Genomic DNA, 13619 nt, shown 5'->3' with positions numbered 1-13619 from the left:
TTTGGAGGACCCATCTATAATGAAAAAAAATCAAGAGATTTATTTTCTTGCATGTATTGATCGACTTTCGAAATTTCCAACAGCAGAAGTATTTGATAGAGCTAATGCAGATAATATTTTAAAGTTTCTTCAAGAATGTGTTTTGCTACACGGTATACCCTGCGCAATTAGATTGGATCAAGCTAGATGTCAAACGGGGCAACAAATTAAAACATTTTGTAGTCAAAATAACATACAGCTAATCGAGGCGCCAATACACGACCACAGAGCAATTGGTTTGGTTGAAAGACTCATTCAAACAATCAAGAAACGCCTAGCCTGTATTAAAACGGCGGCGCAAAATCAATTTAATGTGAAAGCGTCAATAAATTCAATAATTTCTCAGTTAAGAATATGTCGTCAAAAGACTATTAACATATCACCATTTGAGGCACATTTTGGCAGAAAAGCGATTACACCATTAAGCAAAATAACGACTAAACCAGATCCAAAAAGTTTAACTTACAAAAACATTCTAAACAAATATTTAGATTTGGAGACTGTCAGATGGGACCAGCTTATCACAGATGAAAACTGGGACAATGATGAGCGAAGTGACATTGAAATAGAAGTGAACAAGGACAAACTGGGCAAAGAGGCGATGAAAAAACAAAAGGAGGACCCAAACAAGGAATCGAGATTAATTTCTCATCCAGATGTTGGCCAATCAATACCCAGAACAGAAACATCACTGGAGGTAAAATTGGCTAAAAAGAGACCACGAACAAAAAGATCAAAGAAAAGTCTCGACGGCTTATATGACATCCTAGCACCAGGATCGTCAGTAATTAAAACAAACGAACACACTTCAGTAATTAAAGAACCGGGCAAGAGAGAGGTAACAATCAGGAACCCTGATCTAGCAAAGTTTGGTACGAAGGCGAAACGAGACAGAGAACTGCAGGTATATGCTAACCGTCGACCAAAACTTCCCACGGGCAAAACAACTGAGGAACTCATAAACCACCATGCAAAGGAATCCAGAAAAAAGTTAGAAGGTGGAAAACGAATGAAACATAGAAAAGTGGCAGATGACGTCAGTACAGTGTCATCAATTCACTCCAATGTTACACGCGCCCTCCGAGTAAGAATGCCAACAAAGCCTAAGAAAAAACAGACAACGGCGCCACCAAATCAGCCAACAAATTCGAGTAACGATCTCGCGGTGCCAATGGGTTTACCAACTTCAAGTATTGTTATCGCGGAGCCACCAAGCAGACCAAAGAGGAAAGCAGTTACAAAAGCATCAGTAGCGTTACTTCCCTCAAAGAAAACGTTCTGCAATATCGATCACAGAATCGGACGAATTTGTGACTTCAATTCAAATGTGCCCTCCTACAACCCCAAGTACTGCAGCAATTGGAAAACAGAGACGAAGACAAAACATTAAGAAACAACTTGAAAATAAATCAATAATCTCGGCCATACAAACTGCTGCAGCACAGTCCAATCAAGAGGAGTCTAACTTTACAGTCGGCCCATGCTCTCCAACAACCTCATATCCAACTCAATTCTACGTCTCTCCAAATTACGAGGAACCAGAGCTGTCTATGACAGTTGGCGAAGCGGAGAGATATTATGAAAGTGAAAGTGATTAATGTAAATTTAAGTAAAAACTGTTGCATTCAAAACTCTGATTAAAACATTACAGTATTAAATATTTTAACAAGTAGATATGACTATTAATTTTCTGATAAATAACATGTTATTTATTTTCGCCAAGGGGGAAATGTGGTACAATAGTACATTTTTAGTTTAAGTTTAATATTTGGTGTTGCTAATTTGGTTCATTTTCTGTTTAATTTCATTTAGTTCATTTATCTACATTTAGTTTGTTCATTCATTTCATTTAATTTTGAAGATCGAACCTTATGATTTCATACTTGTAAATTTGTTTACATCCTGTGTATGATCTTTTGTCTGATCACGTTGTCTGATGATTGTAAGTTGCCGCATTTAGTAACGTTAACGTATGAACAAATTGTTAAGCAGTTTTTGTTAATTTGTCTAATTCCATTCCTCTCAATTTCGTAATTCAAAATAGTTGACTCTCTCTCTTAACTAGAATCTGATTCGCCAAAGTCTAAATTCAGACGCATCAAAATTTTGGTATCTTTCGCTGAGCGAAATACTCTACAAATAATTGAACGCGATTTCGCTCCGCCGATTCGACTTAAATTCTGTAACACAAATAGTTAAATCTAAAGCAACAAATAAAAGTATTAAAACGCTCCACCAATTCACCCCTAAATTGGCAACTGTAGAGAAAGCTAATTGGCACCACGAATCACTCATTCCTACAGATTGTAAATCTGTACGACAGCTACATTTGTCCATTTTATGTTTAAATTAATTTAGTTCATTTCATCTACCTTTATTTTGTTCATTCATTTAGTTCTAGTTTTGAAGATCGAATCTTATGTTTTCATAAATGTAAATTTGTTTACATCCTGTGCATGATCTTTTGTCTGTTCACATTGTCTCGTGATTGTAAGTTGCCGAATTTAGAAATGTAATCTTATGAACAAATTGTTAATCAGTTTGTTAATTTTGTCTAAATTCATTCTCTTCATCTTCGCAATTCAAATTAGTTGACTCTCTCTTTAACTAGAATCCGATCCGCCAAAGTCTTAATTTAGACGTGTCAAAATTTTAGTATCTTTCGCTAAGCGAAATACCCTATAAATAATTGAAAGCGATTTCACTACTCCAAATCGGCCTAAAATTTGTAACCAGAATATTCAATCCACAAGCAACAAATAATAGCGTTGAATCGCACCACAAAATCACCACTAAATAGCCGCTGTAGAATAAGCTAATCGGTGCCGCGAATCAACTCATTCCTACAGATTGTAAATCTGTACGACATGGCGCAGCCAGCTCGAGAATCGAGAAAAACACCGTTGTCGATAGAGCCATTTTGGGAACGACCAACTTCAGACCCACCAATCATATGGGAGAAATGGAGAATTCAAGTAAAACTAGCGATTCTCGCTCGAGAGAATATCACTATAGACACACCGCTACAAATGATGGAGATAGCATTTATCCGCCCAAGAAATATCACATTTGATCGATACGTGTTCTTCTCTCGGAAGCAGAAAAAAGGTGAAATCGTAGAACAATTCTACAGCATCTTGAAAGAATTGGCTGAAAATTGCGACTCTGAAAACCGTGAAGAAGCAAAAATCAGGGATATTTTCATCACGAACATGTTGGATGATGACATTCAGCGGGAGCTTCTACGTGATACAGTTGAACCAGAGAGGGCACTCAGCATTGCAGTCAACATGGAAATGGGTAATCAGAATCAGCAGAGAATTTCATCTAATAACGGTGCAACTGGCAGTACAGTGAACGCAATACAACAATTCAATCGATTTCGCGGCGAGGGTGTACGTGTAACTCAACCAAGCAGAGCAGTCACCAACCGTGCATCCGTTGGACAATGTCGTGGTTGTGGTCAAATCTGGTCACCTACACATCGTCAGGTTTGCCCCGCAATGGGTAAGAAATGTAACCACTGTGGTTTGCAAAACCATTTTGCTAAGGTATGTCGTCGAAGACTTAACAATTCAAGAACTACTCAACAAACCAATCGCATTAACACTGTAGAAACTGCTGAAACATCTAATCAAATTTCTTGTCAGGAAAACCAGAACGTCAATTATATCAATTATAATGAACAAATCAACTCAGACTATGATTCTTCGGATGATAATTACGTTGCAACAGTTGAAAATATGAGTTCACCAAATTTAGCACTGAAAAATTTGTCATTAACAATCGGAAACACAAACTGTGATTTACTTCTCGACTCTTGTAGTGGATGTACCATTATTAATATGTCACTTGCAAGAGAAATAATGCTCAATTGTGCGCAATCACAATGGTCTGAGAACAAACCATTGGAATTGAAGTCTTTTTCTAACGATATCGTTCAACCTCTCGGCACTTTAAAAACGCCGGTAAAATGTAATGATTACAACATTCAGAAAGCAAAAATAACAGTCGTAGCTGATGGGTTTCGACCAATATTAGGACGAGATCTTTTTGATCAGTTAGGCATCACAATTTCTCAGAAGCCTTGTCCGAAAACAGAGGTTAATAACATAGATCAACCTTGTGCAATAAAGAAATCACTTGCAAAGGAGTTTCCCGATTTGATATCCCGAATTGGAAAATCAAAAAATCATACGGTCAATTCAAAATTCCACAAAAATTATCGAGTAATACATCAGAAAGGAAGAAAAGTGCCAATACATCTTCAACCGAAAGTGAAAATTGAATTAGAAAAACTATTAAATGAGGGACATATCGAAAAATTAAACAACTGTTCTGATCAATTTTTCATATCTCCGATTGTCATTACTCTAAAAAAGGACAAATCAATCAAAATAGCACTTGATTCAAAAATTCTAAATAAAGCTATTGATAAAAACAAGTATCAAATGCCCAATAAAGATTCGCTAATTCAAACAGTTTCGCAAACACTGTCAACGGCGCCGCAGGAGACTGCTTATTTTACTACTCTTGATTTGCAATGCGCTTATAGTCAACTTAAGTTACACAGTGATACGGCCCGCCATTGTAACTTTAATATTGTTAGCGGAGATATGACTGGCACATATCGATTTAAAACAGGATTTTACGGTTTAACGGATATGCCAGCTGAATTCCAAAAAGCTATTGATTGTACCCTTGCCGGTTTGGAAAATACTTTCTGTTTCTTGGATGATATTTTGATCGTAAGCAGAGGTGGAATCGAAAAACATCTGGATTTGGTACAAAAATGCCTAATAAAACTAGATCAAGAAAATTTACGCATAAATCTTGCAAAATGTCATTTCGCAAAAGAAACTATTGAATGGCTTGGACATAATATTTCACAATCAGGTGTAACTCCGCTTTCAAGTAAAACGGATGCAATTGGAAAATTATCAGCACCTACTAATCTTAAAAAACTTCGATCGTTTATGGGTTCAGTACACCATCTAGGAAAATTTATCCCGAATTTGTCACAATTATGTTACCCTCTACGACCATTGCTTAAAAAAATTCAAAATTTCTTTGGACGATAAACAGTTTTCCCTAATAAAAGAACAAGTTACGGAAACCACTGAAAATAAACATTTCAAACCGGAATTAGAAACACGAATTAAATGCGATGCCTCACGTAAAGGATTGGGATGCGCATTGGAACAACGAACACCTAATGGATGGCATACAGTAGCATTTGCGTCACGACTTTTGAATTCTGTTGAAGACAGATAGAGTATAAATGAACTAGAACCTGTGGGTGTTGTTTGGTCCGTGGAACATTTCAAGTATTACTTATACGGCAAGCCTTTTACTGTGATAACTGATCATAGAGCTCTTCTCTCAATCATGAGAGAAAACAGGTCTAACAAATCATATAATAGTAGACTAACACGTTGGGTAGATCGTTTACTACCATTTGATTTCTCAATTGATCACCTTCCTGGCACAAAAATGGGATTAGTGGATTATATCTCTCGCGACCCGCACCAACAAGCTGTTAATATATCTGCATATGACGAGCAATTTATTGTAGCTAAATTGGATGTAATTAAACGCAGTGCGAAACGCTTGTTATTAAATGCCGAAAATTACGTCGATTTCGCAGCGCGAAATCCACCTACAAAAAGCGTAATAAATAATCCAAATTCCATTAATAACTTATGCAGTGAATTAGCACCGCGAAATCCAGAACATTCTACAAGTACGCAAATTGATAACCCAATTAGCGAATTAACAATAAATAATTTAAATTCCAACCCCAAAATCGAGACAACTAACATTCCTCACTCGCTTTTTGCCTTGAACCGACCCACTGAACAGTCGCTCTCTAATTTAAACAATTTCCAACGAATCGCCACAAAATTCAAAAACATACATGATGTCCCAATCAACTTCCGATGATGAAACGCTGATGACAGTCAAACAATCGACTCCATCGAGAGTACGATTTGCAGAAGAGGGACCTTCAACAGCTCAAGCAGCACCCGCAACTCCAATAACGCCCACAACCGATACAACAGCCACTTCGCCGTCAGTAGACGACCTCTACCGGGATTCTTTCAATTTCGCGCTCTCCACAATCTTCTCCAGCTCCCTAATGGCCAGCTTGACAAACAAGGACGCGATTTTGAAAGAGATTCGCGACTGCATTCTTACGGACAACGAAGATAGATGTAAACAAATATCTCCTTAAATCCATTCCTTCTGGAAAGACTTGCATGTAAAGAACGGGTGTGTCCGCATAGATGACAGGATTGCTCTTCCCCATGCGATCAAAGATGCCTATGTAGACGCCATCCATGCAACTCATCCTGGCACATGTGGGATGACCGATATGGCAACACACGCGTGGTGGCCATATATGCACAGGGACATAGCTACGAAAACTGCAAAGTGCAACCCCTTTGTCAAGATTGGTAAAAATTTAAAACCTATTATACCTGCAAAAAAATGGGCACCATTAAAGTTATGTAAAGTTTCAAATGAAGAAATTCAAATTGATTTTGGAGGACCCATCTATATTGAAAAAAATCAAGCGACTTATTTTCTTGCATGTATTGCTCGATTTTCGAAATTCCCAACAGCAGAATAATTTGATAGAGCTAATGCAGATAATATTTTAAAATTCCTTCAAAAGTATGTTTTGCTAAAAGGTATACCCCGTGCAATTAGATTGGATCAAGCTCGATGCCATACGGGGCAACAATTTAAAGCACTTTGTAGTCAAAGTAACATACAGCTAATCGAAGCGCCAATACACGATCACAGAGCAATACACCAGACCCAAAAAGTTTAACTTAAAACATTTTATACAAATATTTAGATTTGGAGACTGTCAGAAGGGACGAGCTCATTACAGACGATAACTGGAACAACGATGAGCGTAGCAACATTTAAATAGAGGTGAATAAGAACAAACTGGGCAAAGAGGCGATGAAACGGCAAAAGGAGGACCCGAATAAGGAATCAAGATTGATTTCTCATCCAGATGTCGGACAATCTATACCCAGAACGGAAGCATCACTGGAGGTAAAGCTGGCGAAAAAGAGACCTCGCACGAAAAGATCAAAGAAATGTCTCGATGGCTTATATGACGTCTTAGCACCAGGATCTTCAGTAATCAAAACAAATGAACATACTTCAGTCATTAAAGAATCTGGAAAGAGAGACGTGACAATCAGGAACTCGAATTTAGCAAAGTTTGGGACGAAGGCGGAACGTGACACAGAATTACAGGTGTACGCTAACCGACGCCCAAAATTACCAACGGGCAAAACAACTGAGGAGCTCATAAACCATCACACAAAAGAATCCAGAAAGAAGTTAGAAGGAGGAAAACGAATGAAGCATAGGAAAGTGGCAGATGACGTTAGTAGTGTCGTCAATTCATTCTAATGTTACACGCGCCCTCCGTGTAAGAATGCCAACAAAGCCCAAAAGACAACTGTCAACACGGCTGCCAAATCAACCTACCGAATCAAGTAACAATCTCGCGGTGCCAATGGAATTACCCACCACAAGCATTGTTATCGCGGAGCCACCTAGTAGGCCAAAGCGAAAAGCAGCTACAAAAGCATCTGTAGCATTAATTCCATCAAAACGAAAGCGCTCCATAGTATCGGTCACAGAATCGGATGAATCTGCGACTTCAGTTCAAACTTGCCCTCCTACAACTTCAAGTACTGGAGCAATTGGGAAATATAAAAGACGACAAAATATCAAGAAACAACAAATTGAGAATAAATCAATAATTTCTGCCATACAAACTGCTGCAGCACAGTCCAATCAAGAGGAGTCTAACTTTACAGTCGGCCCATGCTCTCCAACAACCTCATATCCAACTCAATTCTACGTCTCTCCAAATTACGAGGAACCAGAGCTGTCTATGACAGTTGGCGAAGCGGAGAGATATTATGAAAGTGAAAGTGATTAATGTAAATTTAAGTAAAAACTGTTGCATTCAAAACTCTGATTAAAACATTACAGTATTAAATATTTTAACAAGTACATATGATTATTAATTTTCTGATAAACAACTTTGTTATTTTTTTCGCCAAGGTGGAAATGTGGTATAATAGTACATTTTTAGTTTGGGGCTATTGTTTGGTGTAGCTAAATTGGTCCATTTTATGTTTAAATTAATTTAGTTCATTTCATCTACCTTTATTTTGTTCATTCATTTAGTTCTAGTTTTGAAGATCGAATCTTATGTTTTCATAATTGTAAATTTGTTTACATCCTGTGCATGATCTTTTGTCTGTTCACATTGTCTCGTGATTGTAAGTTGCCGCATTTAGAAATGTAATCTTATGAACAAATTGTTAATCAGTTTGTTAATTTTGTCTAAATTCATTCTCTTCATCTTCGCAATTCAAATTAGTTGACTCTCTCTTTAACTAGAATCCGATCCGCCAAAGTATTAATTTAGACGTGTCAAAAGTTTAGTATCTTTCGCTAAGCGAAATACCCTATAAATAATTGAAAGCGATTTCGCTACGCCAAATCGGCCTAAATTCTGTAACCAGAATATTCAATCCACAAGCAACAAATAATAGCGTTGAATCGCACCACAAAATCACCACTAAATAGCCGCTGTAGAATAAGCTAATCGGTGCCGCGAATCTACTCATTCCTACAGATTTGTTTTTCTCTGTTTTTGCTTCAATTCCAGATTACTCATCCTTGAGCGAGAATTATAAGCTCAGCGTAATGTATGTTTCAGTATGAATAGACCCTTTCACTGATAATTTATCAGTATTGAGCGCAGTTAATATAGTGACTTTCGCTCCCGATGGGCGAAGCAAAATTTGATAAAAACAGTGAGCGGATGAGTTTGGGCAAATAGCTTAAATATGTTTTCTGACCATCTGTTATTACGTCAAACGTTTCTGCGACACAAGCTATTTGATTAAATTACAACCCCTAAAACTTCATAATTTTGATGAGCAATTTCTACTTTTGTTGCTTTAAAGAAGCGTTCTAATAAATTGATTTAGTCATATTATTAAGGAGAGTATTTACCATATGTTTTGAACCCAAACTTCAGTGAATCCGTTACTTATTAGTTTTTAGTTCATAATCTTACGCATTTCCTTACAGAAGGCAAGTAATATGCTAGAACATGTGCATCTTGGAGAAGGATGTGCAAATGGACGTACTGTAGAAAAAATGAATCAATAGCGGCATGCACCAAGAATCACATGCACGCACCTTAATCTACTTCTTCGCCGATAAAAGATGTAAGAATTAAAAATTAAACAGGTGAAATTAAATGATAACGCCTGCAAATTACTAAGCTCACATACACACGTAAAGTCTCAAACTGCAAAATTGCACAGTAAATAGACAATTTAAAAGAGCTTTTTCACTAATATTCTGATTTCAGTTTTCCAATTTTAAAATGCGTCGATTAAAAGTCGTTAGCATTTTAAATGCTCTGAATTCTGAAAAAACACGAGAATAATTACTGAGAAAGTACATATTGGACGTTAAACTTTGCTAGTTTTCTGTTAGCGGTAAAAAGGTCGAGTTTTGTATAAAATCTGTTTAATCCACAAATAAAATTCTTGAATTCAAAATGCAATTGACTGCTCCCAATAGAGGCATGATCGAGTCAAAAAAGATTTTCTCTGATGCTCAAATTAGTGCAGATTACTGGATAACTAACATTACGATGCAGAGGTATACCCCAAAGTTTCCGCCTGAGTAAAATTGGCTCGAAAATTATTTACATACAATGAACGAAATTAGGTGACATCCTTTGTATCTTACTTTTCGCAAAAGGGGTTCCGCCAATTTTGCGAAATAAAAAAACAATCGGTGCGAAAATTAGGTACCAAATCTTGTAGCACGTTTCCGCTCAATTTAGGTATCTATTATTCGCGCGCATTTTGAGCATGCAATAAGCACTTTAATAAAGATTTAATTGAAGCCTTCAAAGCTTTAAAGTGCTTTAAATACATGCTACCACAAAAACTGATTTTTTTTCCGAAAAATCCCTCGCACATCAAAGATTTTGTATATCTATGTGGGATTGGCCAATTTTAATTAGTAATAAGTTCTAATAAGTAGAAATAAGTAGTAATAAAGTACTATAAGTCGTAATAAAGTAGTAATAAAGTACTACTAGTAGTAATAAGTTAGGCTTAATTAAATAAGTATTAATTAAGTTAGGCTTAATTGCAGATTATATGCGAAATCGAGCTACATTGCGTGCGAAAAATCAATACATAAATGGAGCGGATGCGTAATACAACTCGCGCGAAAAATAGGTTATTAAAGTTGTACTTGTATTCCGCGGCTAAATTTAGGACACTTTTGAGAACACGGGAGACGATATTCCCATCCATTTTGCCAGTTTCTGCTAAAGTAGCTATTTTCCGCAACATTGTACCACTTTCAATGTATTAACTTAGTAAAAACGAACACGAGATACACATATCGGGCATATCTGCCCGTGACGATTTGGGTATACCTCTGCACTGTAATGAAAATCTGCTGCTTAGATTATTTTGGTAAGTATTTGGCTCACTAAACGAAATAATAAACTCTTCTACAAGCCAATTAAAAGGCCAGGAAAACACTAATTTTATTGATTTTTGTGATTCTTTATTTCGTTAATACAGCACTACTACGAGAAAGATGGTCATTAACATTGAATTTTACATCTACAGTTGAATAATACTGCTCACTGTTTTGTCAACTGTCAAATGATATTGGCTTTTGCATAAAGTTATCCAACAATAGGTAGTATTATAAAACAGTTTTATCAGTAGTATTAAAATCTTTAGAATCAACGAACATTTATTTTTGTGGAAGAGCCACATTAGCTCATGCAAAAAACATGGGCACTTGTAAATTAAGCACGTTAGACTACTATATCGACCGTCAAAAGTAAGTTAGCACCCCTTTGTTTTAAAAAGTAAAAACTTAATTGTTGACGCAATATTTCTCTAGCTTCTGAGGGAATAATTTGAATTTATTTTGGACTATTAATCCCATTGGCTATTGGTCTTGCCTACTTACGAAGTTCAGATGATACGGAACGGTAGCTTACCAGACGCGCTCCATCCAAGTCTCACAAGAAAAACGAATGATCATTAAATCACACTATTTTCACTTTTTTTCTCTCTCAAATGTTTAACGCAAATGCAAACTCAATGATAGTTGAACAAACGTGAAAACATCTCACCGTTTGAAACGACTTTCTCTTAACAATGAAACTTGAATGGAGGTTGTCAGCTTTACATTGCAGTATCTGGTTACTTACTAATGCGTATTATCTGATTTTTATAGGTAAGTAAACCCACTAGCGTGTAGACTTACTGTCCAATAACAAATTAGAAATGAAATCGGGCACCAAAAAACGCGTACGTCTAGTAAGTCTCTTTATAAGGCATATTGCACAGTTTGAAACCATTAATCACTCTATACGTCGAAAACGGGTAGTCTCATATTGACTTAAGTTTATGTAAAAATGCTATTTGAACAAATATGGCTTCTATTATCAAAAGAAATACATCTTGAGGCGATGCATTTTCGTATCGTTACAACAAAGTTAAGGTAAAATTGCAACGAGAGTTGATTAATGAACATTGCCACGCTGCTGCTTTTGCCTTCTAGAGAGAACTCAACACCAAGCTCGATAATTTCTTGTTGATTATCATTCCGCGTGGTGTTGACCATTAAGGCAGGCACGGATATTCAATTACTCAAATAGAAACTTTACTAACTTTTAGGGTCTTTCAGTAGTGCAGAATAACAGCTAGATCACACGCCGTCTTGGTCTATTCTTAAGTTGTATAAGTAGTTAAGGAAAAATGATTGTTTTCGGATTGATAATTCGCCCTAGGGTTGTGTTACGTAAATTATTAATAAAGTGCAGACGAGAATTAAAAGACGTACAATAAACAAAGTGTTCGAAGTATAAAGCGTCTAATGTTTGTTAATACTGATACAATTTGATCAGTTGTAAGAATATTAAAGTGTTAATGGCTAACACATAGCGGTTTTTCTCAAACGAAAAAATAAAGTAATTAAAATTGAGTTTACATAATGCATTTTGTAATTAAAAAATCATTCTTTAAATCGGAGAACGTTTAGTGCCGCGCATTTTTAGCAGTAACATTTTCAGCACATTTCACGAAGATCTTTTTAAAGCTGATCAAAACCTGCAAGTCGTGAAATAACCTTCAAAACGTGCAATTTTTTTAACGGTGCACTAAAAAGAGCAAATACGGCCAATTTCAGTGTTCCAGTAGTTGATAGCCTCAATGGGAAAATAAATTCGAGCGCTTCCCTTTATATTTTGTGTAAATTTGAACTTAATTTTTGCCCATTTGAAATGTGAGCTAAATTGTTCACACCTAGTTCAATAATTTTCGCTTCATTTCCCTTTAAACATGACTGACCGTGGATATGAGGATAGGAAAATAAGGGCGGCTAAGTTCAGGGAAGGGAATTTGAGCAACCCGTTTGTCCAGAAACTTTGTAATAATTAGCTCATCATGTCATTTAGCCGATTAATTTGAACTGTTTCACAGTCCCACAAATCAACAAACTCATTTTGTAAACAAACTGCTTCTGTTAGAAAAATCAATGCTAATGAAGTCAGTTTTTTATTCAACTTTAAATTTCAATTTCATCTCAGGCACTTGCGATCAGATAATTGACTATAAGTTGAAAAATGAAATGTATGATCAAAAAAGAAAGCAGCAAAACGCTGAACAAGATCTGAATTGTGAATACAAAGACACTAATCGACGAATTATGTGTTTATTCCCTCCAATTCATTTTAGCACACTATGTTTAACATCATCTTTTCACCCTTATATCATTTCACCCCAAACATCTTTTCCCATAACTTACGAATATCCAGTCCTGATTGTTAATCCCTAAACTGTGAACCAAAACCCTACGTATCCCTGATTTTGAATACTAATTCTACCAATTATATTAGGGAATTAAAATCGGATTTAAATGATCGATGAGTGAACTAATCGAGTGTTAAATGATAGGGGTGTGAACTAATTGGGGTTAAATGATCAGGGTTAACTGACAGGGGTGGAAAAAGCGGGATATCAAATTCATGTTAGGTGGCGCAGTTTCTTTTTTAAAGTGCTATTGCTGAGGATCGTTTCGGAGGGTACTCAACAAATGGTAGTAAAATCAACTTATGCTCCTTGTTGGGACAATATTGTCAATAATATCAGAGAACAAAGAATTCGATAAATACAACCAGGCTTAATGTTTATTGGATCACAATCAGGTAATTATTTCCTATCCTCCGCGGTAGAAAATGACCAAGTATACATTTTTCAAAACCGATAAAACATGGGGGTGGAAATTTTTATCGCATTTTTATGATAAAAGCAAATTAGATTTTTTGGATTCATGGTCAGATTATTTATTTGACTGTTCATTGAAGATCATAGTTTTTTTTTCAATGCTTAGGTAAACACTGGGATAGAAATTTCGCAGGTATCTTTTTTGTAATCGTAGTCCAACTTTCAAAAATGATGGTTATTAATAGCCGCACA

General features: G+C 36.2%; 1 protein-coding gene across 2 annotated transcripts in view; it reads right to left on the bottom strand.

Moving 5' to 3' along the window:
- Window positions 1–13619, bottom strand: part of LOC142336315 (folate-biopterin transporter-like) — a 100657-nt gene that overhangs the window by 75256 nt on the left and 11782 nt on the right. Inside the window, exon 1 of one of the 2 annotated variants that reach the window (XM_075385059.1) lies at window positions 11814–12239. The exons of the other annotated variant lie outside the window; for it this stretch is intronic. Coding sequence (XP_075241174.1) covers window position 11814 — 1 coding nt within the window. The 5' untranslated portion in view covers window positions 11815–12239. Of the gene's footprint in view, window positions 1–11813; window positions 12240–13619 lie in introns of those variants that run through there. 2 annotated transcript variants of the gene reach the window in all.

This window comes from Convolutriloba macropyga, chromosome 3 (genome assembly GCF_964194025.1).
Source record: "Convolutriloba macropyga chromosome 3, txConMacr16.3, whole genome shotgun sequence".
Lineage (NCBI taxonomy): Eukaryota > Metazoa > Xenacoelomorpha > Acoela > Convolutidae > Convolutriloba > Convolutriloba macropyga.
The sequence above is the reverse complement of the archived record's forward strand: the minus strand, read 5'-3'. Positions and strand labels throughout refer to the sequence as shown.